Source organism: Phoca vitulina, unplaced genomic scaffold (genome assembly GCF_004348235.1).
Source record: "Phoca vitulina isolate PV1807 unplaced genomic scaffold, GSC_HSeal_1.0 scaffold54, whole genome shotgun sequence".
In the NCBI taxonomy this organism is placed as follows: Eukaryota; Metazoa; Chordata; class Mammalia; order Carnivora; family Phocidae; genus Phoca; species Phoca vitulina.
The window spans coordinates 382,824-404,071 of NW_022589757.1; the positions used below are offsets into that span (position 1 = coordinate 382,824).

The 21,248-nt window shown below is 39.0% G+C and overlaps 1 protein-coding gene across 23 annotated transcripts in view; it reads right to left on the minus strand.

Annotated features, from left to right (window-relative positions):
- The window catches only part of CDC42BPA (CDC42 binding protein kinase alpha), a 330,638-nt gene that overhangs the window by 224,811 nt on the left and 84,579 nt on the right, over positions 1–21,248 (minus strand). For all 23 annotated transcript variants that reach the window (XR_004297614.1, XM_032389303.1, XM_032389298.1 and 20 more), the window contains exons 3-4: positions 11,803–11,886; positions 8,671–8,766 (exon numbers count right to left, since the gene is read on the minus strand). Coding sequence is in view for 22 of the 23 variants with exons in the window: in XM_032389303.1 (XP_032245194.1) it covers positions 8,671–8,766; positions 11,803–11,886 (180 nt within the window). In the remaining variant the exon portion in view is untranslated. The remainder of the gene's footprint in view (positions 1–8,670; positions 8,767–11,802; positions 11,887–21,248) is intronic.

Sequence of the window (21,248 nt, forward strand, 5' to 3'; positions counted from 1 at the left end):
TCAGTGTAACATAAATACTGTGACAGAAATAAGCAGAGGGTGCTGCTGTAAGCTCTAAAAGACCCTAACCTCTGAATCAGGTTCATTAATTCATTAATTCATTCATCTAAAATTTATTTTTGTACAAGGTGTGAAAACTGTTCTCTTATTCATGGAGAGTTATCTAAAACAAGTAATAAAATATCCATTCTTTCCCCTAATTCAACTGAAATTCTCCCTTATCATAATTTAAGATGTGAAACACCCTTAGATCTGCTCTTGGGCGCTCTATTCTGCCACAGTTGCTCTCAGCGATTAATCAGTAAAATGTAGTATCTGGTACAACAACGTCCTACTCATAAACTACCTTTAAAATAGTGCCCAATATAAGATGCCTTTAAATGAGTTTAAGAAAAATAGAGACCGAGAGGTAATGTTTGTAAGATATGTCAAGGAGATAATAATCCTAACATAAAGAGCTCCCACCAGGTGTTAAGAAGAGGGCAAGCAATCCAACAAAACTAGGCTGAAGCTATTAACAGTTAATTCACCTAAGAGAAAACACAATTAGCTAATTAATACATGGTCAAAACCAAAGCGACAATGAGATGCCATTCTATACCAACCAGATTAGCAAAGAGACCATTCCTATTCTGGGAACACTGAGTTGCAACAACACTGCGTTCTTGGGCATGATGACTTACTGCACCTGCTCGGCAAAGTAACTTCACAGTATCTACTGAAATTTAAAAGGCACATACCCCTGGACCTAGTATTTCCACTTTTAGGAATATAGTATAGGGCATGTGGGCAAGTATGTTTACTGCACAGCACTTTGAAAACTGCAACAGATCAGAAACAGTATGAATAGAAACGAGTCCAAAAGGAAACTATTAAATGCATCCATCCAACATGTCCATTCTGTGGAATATTGTACAGTCATCAAAAGGAGTAATTAAATAAATATGCCCATCTTTTAGGACAACAGCCAGCTGCAGAGTAACACATACTTTGTTTTTACATATCCAGACCTCCGTATTGTAGAGGGGGATGGAGCCAGTCACAATGAAGCTGACCAGCGGAGTAAAATTCTGCCAAGGCCCAAAGGCGATGGAACAAAAGTCAAAGGCAAATACCTTACGCACACTGAAAGAAAAGATGAGAACAGGTGCAAATATGAATAAATTTGTACACATATAGGGGAAGAATGAAAGGGAACGCTGAGACCAGAGCATGGAAAGTGAAAAGTTCATGCTTGAGTAACCAGAGGTTTCATTTTCTCCATGAAGTAGGAGTTACAGAATGAGGGTACAGGGATATTTATACAAGGTCCCTATACTACAGGTAGGGATCATAGCTGCTATGCCTGTTTTATGGCTGTAATCAGGGCGTAAGAAGTCAAACGATTTGCCCAAACATACCCTAGATGGTGGGAAAACCAGAACTCAGGGTTCTTGATCCTTATATCAGTTCCTTTTTACTCAGAGTTTTTTCGGTAAAAAAACTGAGTACATCCATGACATAACGAGTATGTACAGAACCCCAGAAAAATAAAAAAGAAATTAAAGATACAGACTGAGTCTTTAGCAATCTTTTATCTCTCCAAAATAAACAGACCTCTAGCTATGGATAGAACACACCATAAGATTTCCAACTCTGAATTTCTTAAAAAAAAAAAAAAAAAATCCATATTTCAAAGTTTGTGCTTTGTAAGAAACTACATTCCAAAGAAACAATGTGACTGTATTCATCTCTCCTTGCTTTTTCCTAACAATTTCTATCTTCAGCACAAACTGGATTCCAGCAGAGAATCTGGGGTTCATATGACTAACTACAATCTAACATTTAAATGTCTTTCAAAAAATAAATAAATAAATAAACAAATGTCTTTCATCCTCTAAACAGTTTACAAATGCTAATTCAAGAAGAAAATTTTTGTTTTAAGTATTTCCTTGGCTTTTTTTTCCTCCAGCATAAAATAACTAAACTGGAAACAGAGGACAAGAAAATATGAAGAAGAGACAAATTTCACTGATTCATAATATTCTAAACGATATCTAAGTGATAAGAATTTTATGTGACAGTGTCGACACCTCTAAGCAGGTTTGTATTTAATGAGGTTTTCCTAAGGGAAAAAAGTATTCTAATCACATTTTAAGATCGTTTGTTAAATTACGCCACTTCATCTCAAGCAAATAAAATGCACGTATGCTATGACTATATATTTTTTCATAAAGTGGCTGCAGAGATATTTCAGCAGGTTATAAATGAAAGTGCAATTATTCATCACAGCCTCTTGAATCCTATACCACAGACCACGTTACTTATTTGGCTACTTCAGGACTATGAGGGTTAACAGTTATTTTGGAAAATTACTGTATAATAAAATTTCCTTTTTGGAATCTAAAACTAGATTTGCCAACATTTCTAAATGATTTTATTTTCTAATATTTTATAAATATTCGAAAGCAAATCTTTGATGATAACCAAGATAATTTAGGATTTCTATTCTTGAGACTAAAATACCATAAGCTTGCCCTAAACTAAGAAAAACTGGCAATTTAGAGGAGATTTGACCACAGAAGTATTTCAGCCCTCCTCCAGTTATACTGTAACATTTATTCTAATATAATCAATGACTAGTATATACAGACTATTTCTCACAGAGAAATGCCTCTGGGAAAAAAATGTTAATTCTAATGTCAAATGCAAAGGGAACAGGTAAGACTAAATTCAGACGAGAGAGAACGATATGTCAGGCTTTCTGTCAATGAAAATTAGGCAAAATTTTGCTATACAAAATTTTGTATTTGGACACAATTTCTGTATCTATATATTTCCTTTTTTTTTTTTTTTAAGATTTTATTTATGTGAGAGAGAGAATGAGAGAGAACATGAGAGGGGGGAGGGTCAGAGGGAGAAGAAGACTCCCTGCTGAGCAGGGAACGCGATGCGGGACTCAATCCTGGGACTCCAGGATCACGACCTGAGCTGAAGGCAGTCGCTTAATGACTGAGCCACATACATTTCTGTGTTTATAACAAAATACAGATTTTTAAGCAATCCATAACTCTACAGTGTTATGCCTACCTACAACAAAAAACACTGTCAGAGTGGATTTAAGTCCTTATCACCTAAAAGCTTTTGAAAATCCATCACAATAAACTGCTATAAGTTTGCTAACCAAGTACGTATTTATGTTTAATTTACTCTTACTACAAATTTTGCTGACAAACCTATGTAGAGTGTATTTGCATTGACAAATTCATCCCAAAAATCTCATACATGTATTGTAAATCCAAGTCAAATATCCTTCCACTCAATTTAACAGAGCAACTAGAGCGTGCAAAGCTCTGCATTATGACTTTTAAACAATTCTGACCAAAACCCACAATAATACGATTTATATGATTCAATACATATTATAAAAGAAATAAATGTCATGAAGCAATAATCTCTCTTACTGCTTGAACTCTGTCATTTTCTATTCTACTTAACTTTTTAAATGCTGGTTGTAACCCACTAAATTGAGTTTACAATCCACCAATGGTTCATGATCTGAAGTCTGAAACATACTATCATACTCTGCAAGTATGTAAGGCATATAAAGACAAGTAATGTAATGACACTGTTTGAACCCCTGGATCTGCCTGAAATCAGATAAACTCCATGACTACTAAGTTACACAGCCCTGTAACTACATTTTAGCTAAAGATAGCAGGGTTCATATCATTTATTTAATCTTCGTAAGCTGTATCCCCAAAATCAGAAATGTACATATACGTACGTTACTCATCTAATGGCAGTACTAAAAAAATGTAGAGCTGAAATGCAATGAGAAACATTAATTCAAACTGGGAATTCTGGAGAAGACTTTTAAAATGCAGACTTTGAGACAATTCTGGAGTATTAGCTGGACTTCAACAGGACAAGAGGGAGAGGAACAGGCTCTGGCATGAAAGGTACCAGGGAGAACAGAAATAAAGGCAAAGGAGAACAGAAACAAAGGCAAAAAGGAGTACAGACAATGTCCAAGAACGGAGGTATTCCACTAAAGCTGAAAAATAGGATTTGTGGGTGGGCACGATATTTCCAGTTTATCTTTTTTTAAAAAACCACTCTAATCTGTCTAACACAACTGACAAACCGTGTCCCTCCTCCTCGACGACTCCCCTTTCGTTCATTTCAATGGTGCAGAACCTGGACTCTCTTTCTTGCTCTGACCGTTTCCACTCTAGTTTCCTCCTTGTTGGGTCCTCTAGGTCTGGCTTCTCTAGGCAAACTTTTTTCCCTGTACAAGCACCCATCAGTTATTCTCTTTTACTACTAGTATTCATTGTTATCTACAAGAGGAGCTGGCCAATTTTTCCTGTAAAGGGCCAGATAGTAAACACTTCAGGCTTGGCCGGCCAAGAGGAAAAAGCAAGATATATAATAAGATAGAAAACAAATTTCCACACATTTTTACTGGCAAAAGTCAAAATAAAATAATTGAGTGCGAGTTTTATAATGCAGGTGTACTAACAGAAAAATGTAATTCTTTTTGTGGGCAAGGGATGACCATTTGCTTAATTGGGGCTCAGCGTCAGTGTTCCCCATCATCACAGTCTGGCTAATGTTCCTCTAAAAGTGCTGATCTATACTGGGAGTTTACGTATTTCATCTGTGAAAATGTCTTCACAAAGATGGCTACTGGTATCAATTCGTGAGCATATAATTTTGATTGAGCATATTCCTCACATGGAAGGTGTCTATAGAATGCTACTGGATTTTTCTCCTGATACTTGTGTTCAAGCATGTCGATACACTGCAGATTAATCACTTCTAACTAAAGGTTAGGCGGAAGGTCGCGATTGCCAGTAACCGGGTTTTGAACTACGGACAAATCCTTAGCACTTGCATCAAATCCCAAAAACTGCTGCTAACTGTAGTTTGAGCTTAAAAGGTCTCTCTGCTGCAAATCTGTGTGGAAATAGAAATCTCACTTCTTTTTACTTTTGACGGCATGAGAATCAGATAAAGCAGCTTGACATTACTTGTGATTCCAACAATATTCGCTGTCAAAATGACTTTGCCAGAGTGTAAGTTTTGCATGTAAGTGCTATTTGTCTTATAATTTTAGGTAAAACTTATTTTTAAAACATATCAAGTCTACAGGAAAAGCTAATTTCAAAGCTATTCAATATTTTATACAAATGGTTGAGGGTGAGGTTTTTTGTTCAGAAATGTTTCAATCTTGGCCCTCTGTAACAAAATCTTGACACTGCAAAAGCACTGAATGGCTGAATGTAGAGCAAGTGAGGATATTCAGCTTTGGTTTCTGACAAAAATTCACGGATATGGTAACAGTCATTTCCATTAAGACTGAATGAAGTTCACCAGTGATATTCCTGGTTCAGTAACAAATGAAAGATTCAAGTGTTTACTGCAAACTGTCTGCTCATTAGTAAGACGATGCATATCCACGGGCTCTGGGCACCTAATATTTTTACGTAATTTGTAAATCTGTCTGCCTAAGCCTCTTCCTACTCCACACCTATTTTACCACTCTCACTTGTAATACATACTAGCAAATTCTAATGCAGGTTGTAGCAACTTAGGGTTTCCTCAACTTCTCTGAAAATACGATTGGCTATTATTCCACACAAGCTATTAGTAAAGGCTGATTCCTCAGGACCACAAACTCAGCACAACTCCCCAAGTCACAGCAAAAGAGCAGGACCTCTTTCATCTCAAGAGCCAAAAGCAACCACTCAAAATCATTTCCTGGTTTTAAAATCAACCGATGATGTTCCCAACGTCCCCCATTCTTGAAGCAACCGTTCTCACCAAAAGGCTCATAGTGTGAGACAAGTTTATTTTCTGTGAACGTTTCTTTGGCTGCAGCGAATGTGATTTAATTCACACAGTGCTGGTAAATGGCCTTCCTGCCTGCCTAACAACAAGCCACTCAGGAGCTCACTACCGCTCATTTTGTATTTTTGTGAAGAAGGTCTGCTGTGATAAGATACTGTTTTGTATTTTTGACTTTCCTGACTGCTGCCTTCCTGGGAGCTGGGAAGGCTGCGAGGAGGACTTGGCATGGCCCTATGGACGCCGGCCGGTCCAGCAGGCCCGCCGTGGTGTGGCAGCACAGTCACACCAGGCTGGCTTCTAACTTGTTAACAATATAACCCCCACTGCGCTGTGCCTGCAGAGCAGGCCTATGGGAAGTCCACACATGCACTATTAATGACAAGAATAATAAAGTGTCACAGGATCGCAATATGTACACATCAGAAATGCTATCAAGTTGTAAATGTCACTGAAATTTGTAGGCCACTGAACAGTGCACAGCATCAAGAGAACATGCACTTGCGGTGTTCCCCTGGGTCATGGGATCAGCTGCTGTCGCATGAGGCCGACTCTGCCATCATCGTGCAAAAGCAGCCACTGAAAATGTACAAATCAGCAGTCATGGCTTAGTTCCAACAGAACTTTATGGACACTGAAGTCTGAATTTTATATTACACATGTCACAAAATATTCTTTTGATTTTTTTTCAAATATTTAAAAATTCTTAGCTTGTGGGCTGTACAAAAATAGGTGGTGAGCCGAATTTGTGCTGCAGGCAGTAATTTGCCAAAAACTGATCTATAAGATAAGGACTCCATAAGCTATACAGTGCTGTTTACCCTCAGGAGCACCGGACTTAGATGCCTAACCCACTCCGTGGATCACACGACAATTCAAACCCAACACATACTAAATTAAACCCATCACCTTCCCCCTGTCCTAAATTTTCCCTTCCCAAATATATTTCCCAACTCAATTCATCAACCACTAAGCAGTGAATCCCCCAAGTCAGATGCTGGAAAACTAAGAATCATCCACACTCCTCCTTGAAGCCCTTCTAAACTCAGAACTGGTCCTAGCTCCTGAGCGTGCTCTACAGTCTGGAAGTACCATTCTGTACTCCCTCCCTTCCACTGCTGTGATCGTGCTGGCTTCCTCTCATCCCTCAAACACCCCTCTTGTCCCCTCCCACCACAGACTCTGCACGGTCCTAAAACAGCCGTTTTCACACTTTGCTCTGTGAGGGACACCTGAATGATCATGAGGGGAGGCAGAAGGAAGAAGTTAAGAGACAAGTCAGGGCCGTTCCATTTCTGTATGCCTTACTGTCTGGGCTTGCAGATATAAAATCATTCTAAAAAATACACAAGAGTTCCATGACCCAAAAACCCCACTGTGTGAGAACCATGGCTGTGAAAGTCTAATTTCTTTACCGTAACATGTAAGGTGCTATATGATGTGACTCTCTCATCTCTCCGCCCCCATCTCCAAGCCCCTTATTCCACCCTCCATCAGTGCGAACATAACAAGCTTCAATCTCCACACTTTGGCTCACCAAGCCCTCTCTGCCTCTTCTCCCTTCTTGGTTTGCTAATTTATATTTGTCTTAGAAGAGTCCTCATTGACTTCATGCCTTTGAATAAATGTTATACTTTCTTCATCTGAAATAATCTGAAAATATTATTTACTTGATTTTGGACTTATTGTCTGGAACAGTAAGAAGAGAGATCCTTTGTCTTTCTCACTACTGAATCTCCAGAATCTAGAGAAATGTGCCTCGCATATGGCACATATCCAATAAACACCTATCACGTGAATAAGAAATCTCACTAATTTTTCTTTTTAAAGATTTTATTTATTTATTCATGAGAGACAGAGAGAGAGAGAGAGAAGCAGAGGGAGAAGCAGGCTCCCAAGGAGCAGGGACCTCGATGCGGAACTCGATCCCAGGACCCCGGGATCATGACCCGAGCCGAAGGCAGACGCCCAACCATCTGAGCCGCCCAGGCGCCCCTCATTAATTTTTTTTTTAAGATTTTATTTATTTGAGAGAGAGAAAGCATGAGCGGGAAGGGGGGAGTAGCAGAGGGAGAGGGATAAGCAGTCTCCCCGCCGAGCAGGGAGCCCAAAGCGGGACTCGATCCCAGGACCCTAGGATCACAACCTGAGCCAAAGGCAGATGCTTAACAGACTGAGCCACCCAGGTGACCCGATCTTATTAATTTTATAAACCCAATACACAGTGTTGTGTCTGGCACGCAGCATGTATGCTAAAAACCATGAAATGAAAACTCAGGCCCAAAGATGAAGAGCCTCCAACCCAGCAGTGGCGGGTTCCACCTTCACTTCCTGTTCCCTTGTTTATCCCTCAATCTTCAACTGGCAGTGCTTCTCATATTTTGATTTTCCTCTGGCCTCGTTCCCAACTTCTTCCATCACGTGGTTCGCTGATGTCCATATAAAATCAGATGCAGCCTCGATTTTAAATGTGGCTCTCTACTTCAAGCAGCACACGGCCACTTTGAAAAATACGTAAAATTCCAAATAGTAATAGAATATTACTAATAAAATATATTGGGAAAATCATGAAAAGAAAAATCCTGAGCACCTCTTATAGAATTTAAATGCTTGGATTTAGTTTGGACTTGGTTATTAAAAAGCATAAAAAATTCCAGTGGAAAGCTATCAAATTACCCGGGGCGGGGGGGACGTAATAAAGACACAATTTATATGCTGTGAAATTCAGTGGTTTTCTAAATCACAACTACATTTACATAATGCTTAAAAGAGAATAATGCTAAATTCTGCCAATAAAAATTTAATAAGAATATAAAAACATATAAAAATGATTCTTACTAAGTTATTGTCATCCTGGAAAGCATAATGCAGAGTTGTAATCCATTTATTATCTCCATTCACTAATACATCCCTTTCTTCACGAAAACATGCTGTCTGAAAAGGAAAAACAAAGACGTTTTTTAATCAGAGGACACTTTATGTAAAATATATTATGCAAACAACTGCTTAATGTGTTTATTATAGTTTCTGTCCTAGAAAAGGAAAATGTTTATTATACTTCCTGTCCTGGAAAAGGAATACATCCTGATATGACTTTCAACGCGGAGAAAGTGGACAATGGGAATAGTACACTTGAAAACATTTTGTATTAAAAAATACTGCTATAGTTTAAAAAAAAAACAAAAAACAAAAAAAGCACACATGCATTTAATGATGAACGGGCAGCAACAGCAACTGCTGTACCCATAAGGTTAGTTAGCAAATATTCAGCTGCCGAGGTACAGAAAGAGAGAGGGTATCCTGCTACCTTCCAATGATGCACGTCCCACTAGTTATATATTTATGATATACCTTACATGGAAATAAATACAGCCAATAGGTTGGAGGTATAGCTTTGAAAAAGCGTTTAAAGCATCAACAACGCACAGGTTAAAAATCGAGACATTTCGCTGCTCATCTGTAAATTATTAAGCATCACTGGTAGGCCCAGTTTTCCAAAGCTGGATAAATCATGGTCAGAATAGAGGTTTTATTTTTAACATGTGTTTAAAAAAGGACTTGATAACTCAAGCATAGAAATACAACTCCACTCTACTTCAAAATGAATCTCTCTACAAAAATTTCAATGTAGAATTTCTTCCTAAAAGAGGTAAGTTTCAAGTAGTTTGAGAAGAGTTCCTTTCAACTACTGAACCAGCCTTGTATCCCTGAAGTAAAACCCACTCGGTCGTGTTGTATGCACGAGTCTTTTTACACATTGCTGAATTCTATTTGCTAACATGTTGATAAGGATATTTGTATCTATGTTCATGAGGCACTTTGGTCTTTAATTTTCTTTGTATTGTCCCTGTCAGGTTTTTCTATCAGAATAATATGGGCTTCACAGAATGAGTGTTGCTCCTCAGGCCCCAAGGTCCATCTCCTCCTCTCTGCCTATCAGAATCTCCTTAAATTTGTTTTATATATAATGTCAAGTCTTTAAAACTGTACTTAATGGAAGGGAAAAGAAGAAATACATCTGTTCCATTTCACCCCAGAAAGAGAATATATTAATATTTTAATTCAACAAAATAATTTATTTAATTTCCAACTCCTGTTTTATCTTCAATTTTGCCACTTCTGTAATGAAAGCTAACCCAGTGATCCTTCCTTTTTCTTCTAATTCTCCCCAACATACTAACTTCACAGATAATAGTGGAAACTTTAACTCAGTTTTTTAAAACTTCTAATGCTGAAACACTAAACTGACTACAATTATGATTTCTGTGAAATAATTAGAACAGACTTATTTACTCTTTCTTACTAATAAGACTTGTTGCTCCAGCTGCTGGCGATGCTGCCAGCCCCCTCAGGGTCTGCCTCAGCTGCAGAAGTTCTACGATCCCAAGGCCATGTCCATCTGGAGATGGCCTGGAGTCAGTAACTGAATGAGGCACGTGCAAAGGTAAGTCTTTGGGCCTCATGTGGGGCTCCGAAGGACCATTTCTGCTCCACAGCTCCCTGTTGGACAGTTTGACTTCCCCTGAAAATGATGTCTCACCCTCTTCCCCTTCCATCAGTGCCAATTTCAGAAGAAGACCCTAATTCAATCTCACTGCTGACTACCTGGAAAATCCAATCAATGACAGGAAGGCAAGTGAGCCTTAAGGAAATTCAAAAGTAAAGACTGAAGTTATTGAATATAAAGGACCCTGGCACATATGCCAGAGAGTGACATAAAAGTTTCCATATACTTTTCTCAACAGGATACTATTACATGGAGATGAGCTCTGGGAGGCAGAGAGGGGCTGCACTGGTTGGGGGGCAGTTGAAGAGGACTTCAGCTTTATCTGTAATGTACTACTATTCGTTTTACAAATAATGTATCTGCACTTCACTGGTGCAGTGTTTTTCAGGGGACACATAGAAAACAAGACCAAAAGCAAAAACGTGACCCAAAAAAAAAAAAAAAACGTGACCCAAATGTTAGTCATCGATTCCAGGTGACAGAATGTAAATGACTATAAGTTTTGTCTTTGTGTTTTGCTATATTTTTCAAATTTCCCCAAAGAAATGAATAATGAAATTTCTTACTACCGCCACACCTATCATCAAGGGAACCATTTTTGCTTTTCTCCATATGTTCGGGGTTTTTTTCAGATTGCTACCAGTATTGGTGGATAAAGAAAGATTTCTAAGGACTAATTTCTCATTAGAGAAATCTTACTAACCTCCAGAGCTACTGTTCAGCCTATGCAACAGTCTGATCCTCCTACAAGTTCAAATACTGAAATACTTCCAGACTGAGGTCCCCGAGGGCCCTACCCCGTCTGGCCACTCACCATGATCTCCCACGGCAGGAGACCCCCAGAATCCCCCCAAATCTACGTGTAACATCAGTTCTGACCAGACCATACCAGCTATGAGATATTTTTAACATTGCTCCAGCCAATCTTTCCCTCGTACCTAGCATCAACATAAAAACCCTAGCAATTCTTGCAAGGTTTTGCTACCATCCTCTAATAATATAAAAAACATAAATTTAACTGTATAATTAGCAATCAAAAGACTTCTTAGAGGGCACATTCAAAATTCCTGCTGATTCCACTTTGAGCAGAACACAGATAAATACAGAATAATATAAACGAGTTACATCAAGTTGGAAATCCATTATTGCAAATTTTCTTCCTATAAAATAAACTGGTTTCCACACCTCTTTTTCACATAAATATACAAGCCCCACATTTGGTTTTCAGGCAATATGAACTAAGCCTCACGAATTATGACTTTTTAATTTTTTTTACAAATTATAACTTTTATCGCCACTATATCAAAATTGTACATTGTGGAACTTGTCTCTTAGGTCTTAAAAATAATGCCACACAGATACGATGTTAATGATATTTAAGGATCTACTGGCTTTATAATTTTATAGGTCTCTAAAATTATTTCTGAAACATTATTTAAACTTTCTAATAATTAGAATCTTACCTCAGCTCTTTTCAGCATTTCCCATTTGTTCAATATTTTCATGGCAAATACCTTATCTGCATTTTTTAGTTTCACTACAGCAACCTAGAAAAGGAAATACAACTTTTAATATATGATAATGTAACAAGTAAAACTTTTTTCAGTCATCCATTTTCCTTTTTCCTTTCTGTAAGAAAATAAATACCAACATTATCAATGATTTCCATGCAGTTCATACTCTAAGATCCGAAATCAAATAATATTGTCAGTTGAAAAAGTTATATTAGTCAACAAGCCAAATAAATAAATGTATTTTTTAACCCTATATCAAGTGATTGTATATTATATCCTCCTTTTCAAGTTGTCTACCCTGGAATTTAAACTCAACATCTACTCTCACTAGGAAATTGACTAAAATTTACAACATTGAAATAACTAGAGCTTAGTGAATACCGTGTGCCAAATTCCAACACGATGCTATAGGGAAGGCAGCTGCCAAAACAAATACGTTTCGTGGGAATCAAATAATATAAAATAAACTGAAAATGATCTTATTTTTCACACCACATATTCTTACCCACTGTACAACCCCCATCTCTCTCTCTCTCTCACACACACACACACCACCCCTAAAGATCAATTAAGGCTAACAGCTTGACAAATTATAGACTTCACACATCCCTTTCCAACATTAAAAGGAACAAATATTTTTTGTATTTTGTATTTTAGTTATGGATCAAAAAACTGTCAAATATAAATAAATAAGCCTCAACAAACTGATCCCATTGCTGTTTCTACCTCTCTGCTTCAGTGTGACTAGCTAATCTCAGAGGGCCCTTCCAGCTCACTGGGGACGCTGCAGGGCTGAGAAGGCACTGCAGAGGAGGAGACCAAGCTTGTTTCCAGTTCCTGGGGGCTGGGAAGAGGAAGACAAGTACTACCCTAACATGCAGAAGGAGAGAACAAACTATATACAGTATGTCTTCAAATAGTTCAAAGATTGCCGAGGATAGAGAATAGGTTTAAACTCAAGTGTCGAAAATGTTAAAAGCTTAGTGGTAAATGTGCCTATTAAGAGCATTTAATAAATTTTTATATTTGGATTAGATTGCAATAAAAGTAATATGACATATAATTAAAATAACTGTATAATACTATATAAACTAGACTATTTCTTGGTAATTGTCATAAATGGTTATAATGACTTGTGATTATAGTTTTATCAGTTAAAATGGTGGGAAAAAAGAAGAATAGCTCAATTTCAAGTGCAATCACTTTAGTCTTCAGTCATTTCTGGTCATATCTGTGGAAATGATGGGTCCGTTAAATCGTTCTCCCAATGGGTTTGTGCTTAAAGAAAGGGGGCTGTCCATGACACAGAAACAACCTGAATGTCCATCGACAGATGAACAAAGAAAATGTGGCACACATATACAATGGGACATTATTCAGCCATAAAAAAAGAAGGGAATCCTGTTTTTATGACAACATGGATGAACCTGGAGGGTATTATGCTAAGTGAAATAAGTCAGACATAGAAAAACAAATACTGTATCATCTCATTTATATGTGGAATCTAAAAGAGTCCACCTCATAAAAACAGAGAATAGAACGAGGGTTGCCAGGGGCTGGGGGAGATGTTGGTCAAAGGGTACAAAGTACCAGTGATAAGATGAACATGTTCTGGGGACGTGATAAACAGCATGGTGACTATAGTGTATTGTACTGTATACTTGAAAGTTGCTAAGAGAAAAGATCTTAAATGTTCTCACCACAAATTAAAAAAAAAAAAAACCTAATTAAGTGAGGTGATATTAACCTTACTGTGGTAATCATCTTACAATATATATATGTATCAAATAATCACTTTGTACACCTTAAACTTCCACAATGTTATATGTCAATTATATCCCAAAAAAGATGGGGGAAAAATAACGGGGGCTGTAATAAAGAGCCAAACTCTTTGAAAGGCTAGAAACACAAGTTTAGCTGCTCTGTAGACTCACATTATATGTTGAGAGTGCAAACAGACAGACAGGAGCACTGAGCTCAACACGCTTACATTCAGGACAGGAAAGACATGGCTTAAGCCATCCTTATTCTGATTTAGGGAAGACTGAAAGACTCTAACACTTAAGATTTCCTCTCCTTAGGTCCTTGCGAGAAGAGTACTCCTAGCTGTACGTCTCACCAGTTCTCTGCATTTGAGGCTATAAGGATCTGATGATAACTGGTAGGAGTAATGGTAGTACTACCCAGCAACACATAACTGAGTTTGCTCTAAATGCTGGATACTCTTCTAAGAGTTTTATGCAGGTCCACAATCCCTTACCTGCAATTCTAAAGCCAAATGGTTTTCACAATTCATTTGGCAGCAGGTACTGACATTGGGCTAATTATAGTTTTTTGGGTTTTGGTTTTTTAATCTCATTTAGTGTAAAGACAAACATGCTTCACTGTAGAAACCCTAATGTGCCTGCTTTTGAGGTGCTGCTCCAAACCCCAACAGGAGTCCTTTATAAAACAGAGCATATGCACTAAATTATCTTTCTAAAATCCAAAAAATACTGGAACCAAAACCACCTCTGGTTTATAAAGCAGTGCAGGGAATGAGCATGTCCTGAACACTCAAACGCTGAGCTAGCATTTACTGCGGCTGTTCAGGGTAGCGGTAATAGCAGGCGCTCTGTAGCCGACTACTCAGGTTTGAATCCTGCTTTTGCCATTAGCTGTGTAACTCTGGGCAGATAATGTAACCTTTCAAAACTTCAGTTTTCTCATCAATGTAACAGCGTTACTAACAGTACTCACCTTATATAATTATAGTAAAGATTAAAATAATTAATACAAGTATAAAGTGCTTACCACTTAGCACTGTTCAATGACCCCAGCTATTATTATGTGGCAGGTATTGTGCACATTCTAGCCCAATCTCTTAACCGTCGTTTGCCTTACCCCCAACACATAGCAGACATTCTACATCCCAAATTATTAAATTTCTTTAACTGTGAAATAAACTCCAGTGTCTTCAACTTCTAATAACTTTATACCCCTGGCACATAGAAATATAGCTAGGAATATCCTCAACTGAAAATACATACAAATAAAAATGAAGCCACAACATTTACTATAGGGTGGTTTCCAATAGTAATATATTGGGAATAACTTAAATATTCTGAAAGATGAAATTTAGTGAATATCTCCCAAAACAGAAAATTATTCATATTTTCAAAATATTGTTAAAGAATACTATTTAATAGGCAAAAATGCAGAATATACCACTTGCAAGAAGTTTATTAAAGTTTGCACACTAATCATTTTTTCTGTATATACACAAAATACATATCTATGGATTTCTATGCCAGATGAATACAGAGAAAGATAGGCACCAAAATGTTTAAAGATCAGGTATTTCTAGGTGATATGATTTCTAGTCACCTTTCTACATTTTCTGTATGGAACGTGCAAAATTTGAAGCATGGAATGGAATGTGTGAAATACCACACCTCACCCTGGTCAGGAAGTGACCACTAATTACTGGGATGCTTAGTGTGCTGGTGGGGGCCCAAATGAGAGCCACTCTGCACACGTGTGGTCATCGGAAGGGCCACGTTGCTGTGCAGTGAAAACCATTCTCCAAGCTACTTTATGACCAGTTCATAAGCTGCCTTAAACCTTCTCTGGAATGAGATAGGATGTAGTGAAATTCTAAAATGTCAGTTCAGGAAATATTCTTGAATTACTGAGTTGATGACACCGTAAGACAAGACCATGAAGCTGATGAAATGCTAAAACAAAATAAAGCTCATCTTGCTTTTCTCCTCTAACACTACAGATCATTTTCATGTTCGTGGTAGTAGAAGGAAACTCAGAAAGAGGCTTCTCCCTGGACTCTAAACTTCAGGTTCTAGATTCTCAAGAACCACAGAAAACTGACATACAAGAGGGTATGTATGTTAAAATGCCCTTCCTTATTTAATTTGATCAAAAGAAAAAGTACTCTTAGTATGGACTTGAAGACCACAAATTCAACACAGAACAAAGATGTACTTTTTAAAAACACCAGACATAGAGATATCTGTTTAAAGGTTTCATATTGAAAGCACTATAACACTAGAAAAACTGCAAACACGACAGGAAAAAGTCAGTAGGTGACACATGTCAACGAATGAGTTCTTACACACAGTTTAAGTGTCTGCACTTACAGCTACAACATACAACCTAGGATTTATCACACTATATTAAATAGAATTTCAATCTCCAATAACAGTTCCCATGCAGTTCTCAAATCTAGTCTACACTCAGCATTTCCAGAATTCACCATACCTCCTCTGGCCCATCCCAACAAACCTGCTTTTGAGTCCTGCCTGGACGGCCCTACCGGCCCCTCCACTTCTGCCCTTAACCCCACTACTATCTATTCTCAACCTGGCAGTCACAGCGATCCTGTTTAAACGTAGCTCAGATGGTGATACTCCTCTGCTCCAAACTTCCCACCTCTCTCCAAGTAAAAGTCAACCTGCTATAACTTATAAGGCCAACATATTCTGGTCTTCTGACGTCCTAGATCTCACATGCTCTCTCCTCCTAGCTCACTCTGCTCCAGATACACTGGTCACCTGGTTCAATCCCAACCCAGGGCCTTTGCACTTATTCCCTAGGTCTCAAGTAGTCTCCCCCTGTAAAGTCACATGGTCTGCTCTCTCAAACTGAACTGAGAAGGGTCCCTTCTTGAACGGTCACTGCCCTGTCACACTTTCTATACCATCTCTCGCTTCCCTCTCCCCTTCGCTCTTATTATTTAACAAACTGTTAGGCATCAATATTATCGGCTTCGAAATAAGTCAAACAGAGAAAGACATGTATCATATGACCTCACTGATATGAGGAATTCTTAATCTCAGGAAACAAACTGAGGGTTGCTGGAGTGGGGGGTGGGGTGGGAGGGATGGGGTGACTGGGTGATGGACACTGGGGAGGGTATGTGTTCTGGTAAGCGCTGTGAATTGTGCAAGACTGTTGAATCTCAGATCTGTACCTCTGAAACAAATAATGCAATATGGGCCAATACACAAAAAAACAAGAACACAAATAGACCAGCAGGGGAAGAATGAAGGGGGGGAAATCGGAGGGGGGGAAGAACCATGAGAGACGATGGACTCTGAAAAACAAACTGAGGGTTCTAGAGGGGAGGGGGGTGGGAGGATGGGTTAGCCTGGTGATGGGTATTGAGGAGGGCACGTTCTGCATGGAGCACTGGGTGTTATGCACAAACAATGAATCATGGAACACTATATCTAAAACTAATGATGTAATGTATGGGGATTAACATAACAATAAAAAAATTAAAAAAAAAATATTATCGGCTTCAAGTATACTACTAAACTGATACTGAGACTCAAGTAAAAACAAGGCATTATGGGACACCTGGGTGGCTCAGTTGGTTAAACGACTCTTGGTTTCAGCTCAGCTCATGATCCCAGGGTTGTGGGACTAAGCCCTAAGTCAGGCTCCGTACTCAGAGGGGAGTCTGCTTGAGATTCTCTCTCCCTCTGCCCCTCCCCCTGCTCATTCTCTCTCTCTAAGATAAATATTTTTTTAAAACCACAAGGCATTATGGTAAGATATACAACTGTGTGTTTTAAGATTAAGTGTGTGTGAGATTATTCCAGCCCATGCTGCTCTCTTAATGACATGTGTGGCTTTTAAAGTCTTGACTTCACAACTTCGTCTTTATCTTTTTTTTATCTCCAATGTATAATGTCCACCATCATTTATCATTAATAAGAATAATAATTGGGGCGCCTGGGTGGCTCAGTTGGTTAAGCGACTGCCTTTGGCTCAGGTCATGATCCCAGGGTCCTGGGATTGAGCCCCGCATCAGACTCCCTGCTCAGCAGAGAGCCTGCTTCTCCCTCTCCCTCTGCCTGCCGCTCTGCCTACTTGTGGTTCTGTGTCAAATAAATAAATAAAATCTTAAAAAAAAAATAAGAATAATAATAAAATCACAAGAACAACCCTTATGTACAGAACGCATACTCTGTGCCTGGCACCGGGCTGAGCTCCCGCACCGCGCTCCAGGCGGTCCCACAGCACTCACTGCCAGATGACAGAGCTAGTGCCCTTTACTACTGTAAGTACTGAACCTTCTATAGGCTCTGAAGAAATCTTCCCACTCATCATGCCTATCATCTTGACACCTATTGACACGTTAACAGTCATCATTGTTAATATGTATGGAAATCAGTGTGTTTGTTTTTTATAACGTTCTGTTAGTGATCGGTTTGTGTTCAAAATATTTACTGGGAAAAAAAAACTAAGTCTCTTCAGCAAGCAAACTAAAAACACTACAAAGAGTTCACTGAACAACTGGAAGTATCCTCTCCTTGAAGACATAATTTATACATACAGTAGCAATCGTCAGAACATTTAAAAACTGAGCCAGCATGGGCATCGACCACTTGGAACAGACGCTGGCCACACAAACACGGCGTGCCCATTGCAGCATGCCCTGGTGGACTGAGGACCAGCCCTGTATGGTCAGGGGCAGTCACAGGTCACAGGTCAACCATGCAGGAGAACCTCACACACTGCCTTTACTCTCCCTGGAATCCCCAGAGAGCCAGGGTACAAGAATGTTTACGGAAGAACAAATAGCTAAAAATAATTCTCCCTTCTGACCCTAGGACTAGGCTATGCAGACCCGGAAGGGCCTAATTATAGTAAGTAGAGGAAGCAGGCTAATTAAAAGCTTTTTGACACCTGAAGCAGGGGTAGCAGGCCAAAGCAGCAAGCTTTCCCAACAAGCTCTGAAGCCCAGAAGCCTTGAAGCTGCCGGAGCAAGGCTGGAGCAGGCAGAAGCGGTGAGCCACCAGGAAGCTGTGGACAGGCAACACCCAGGAGGTAAGTTAAAGGTTTTCCTGAAAGCAAAAAGGAAAACCCAGCGTTAAGTTCAGCAGTAACTGGCAACAAGTGAGTCGTAGAGAGAAGGTTCTTAACTGGTAGAGCTGCTGATTTTCCATTATGTCTTGCTCCTTTATTGTTTCCCATGATTTATGCATTTCTTGAAGAAGTTCCATAAGTCATGCTTTTATATTCATAGTTTTGTTGTTTTTTTTTTAAGAAAAAGCATAATTGAGAGAAATGCTGCTCCTATCAGATATCCATGCCAGAGGTGAGCCAGAGGCATCTATAAACCTACTTACAAATTCCTGATAGAAGACAAAAATTCCTTGGAGGAAATAGATATCTCTTTGCATTTTAAAATCTGTCAGTTGAGAAATACAGGGTATAAGGCCACCAGAGATGCTTTAATCAGGAATGAATAACTATGCAGTAAGAGCTCATGATCCAGCCAATACTACTTTTCTATTCAAAATTCACTCTGTCTTAAAATAGAGTAAATTATCTGCAATCTGTTGCTTTTATTTACATATTTTAACTGATATTCATATAGTGCAAGGATAAAAAAAGAAAGGGGGAAAACAGGCACCTTCTCACACTAAATCTCAAATATCCTCAGTCATGCACTCAGGACTCTTGAGTTGACTCTGGAAGTCTAATGGCAGCAGCCCAGGCCAGGCAGGACTTGCTCCTGGTCCCCTGACGCTCCCCGGCCCTTCAATCCGCCCAAGCAGCAGACCTGTAAGGCAGACATCACTGGACTTAGCTATCGGCCTCACTTAATCCGATGTGTAAGTATTAATAATTCTCTAGTGCCCTGTCCTATTTTCAGTCCTTTTTATGAAAAAAATTATTTATTTTTATTATTGCCTTATTTCCATAGCTCAACTTCCACTGAGCCCTAAAATCTACCTGCAGTCCCACCATTAATTCTCTGTCCCTTACCAATCTTCTAAAACACCCTGTGCCACCCTGCCACCACCATCTATGCCACCCTGTCCTAGCCACCTGTCACCTCACAATTAATGACCTGGGGGCCTACTTCCTAGAAAATAGATCCTTCACATTCCCTCACACCATCTTTAAATGTCTCTGTATTTCTAAGTATCCTTACTTCTTTTCCTTTTTAACCCAGGGAAGAAATGTCCCCCACTACTCTCAAGGCTAACGATACCACCTGAGATCTTGATCCCGGACCCTCTCTTCCTTCTTACCCTTATTCCATTAAAGATTTCTTTCTGGACTTCAAGCCCCCTTTCTTCTGCTTCCTAAATATCAATTGATAAACTTTTCCAAGACCTTCTACCATCCAAAAACAATAAAATAAAACAAAATATTCACCACCCTCTTACCCTCCCCTCAAGGAGCTGTATTACATCCCTTTTCCATAAGGCATCATTTCTCCATAAAGCACATTTTTAAATAGTATGTGCTTGCTTTTCCCACTTGCTCATCATTGATTTGCTTCCCAGCCTCTTCCAATCACTTATTTCCATCTAGTTTCTATTTCACTCCACTCGACCAAAATTATTCTCTCAAAGATCCATAATGACCTAATTTCCAAATAAAATCTGTTCTCACTTCTCATTTGCTTCAACCTTTCTTAGTCATTGAACACTGCTGACAATCAGTATACTTTCCTACTTTTCTTTTACTTGTTAAATGTTCCCCAACAATCCCTACTCCGCCGTTTTAGATCCCCTCTTCTTCCTGACTTGTGTATCTATTCCAAGTGCCCCAGCTCACACCTATATGCTCATGACTCCTAAATCCTGATCTCCTAATATCCATACCCTTATTTCTAACTGTCTACTAGTCATCTCTAAATGTTTATCAAGTATCTCAAATTCAACAAGTCAAAACCCTATATAGCAAACTCATGTACTAAGCTGCACATCTCAACCATCCACCTGTAACTCATCTCTGACATCCAAGTAACTTCTCTCCAATCTGTCTCTCCCATCCACCCTTCTCCCCCACTACCACCGGCCTGCTTCAACCCCTCATTATTTCATCTAGAAAATGATACTAGGAACCTTTTTGACCACCTGACTATATGCCAGACTTTATGCTAACTGCTGAAAATACAAAAATAAAAGAGCTCTTGCCCTCAAAAATCTCACAGTCCAATGTGGGGAATATACAATTACAGGACAACTGTATGGACAATTTGGAAGAAGTAAAACCAAGACCCTATAAAAAGCACAGATGACAGATTCCTGACCCAAAAGGTGAAAGTGGGGGAGGGAGGTATATAATATGTGAATATATCTGTTAAAGTGTCTTAGAAGAGGTGACTGACACCTGAGGTCTTACACAATGCACCTCAGAAAAAGGGGACTGGGGGGTTTGACTGGAGGAGGGGACTCTGGGAAGTGGGTGCAGATGAGCAAGGCCCAGAAGCCAGAAATACCTGTGTGGGGGAGAGGGGTGAGTATGTTCAGGGACAAGGAAAGATTTTCCTCCTAGCAGGGAGTAGCAGGAAGTGAGGCTGAAGGATCCCAATAATGGAGGAGCTCGCATGTTGTGTTAATCAACTAGAACCTTAAAATATGAATAATAGG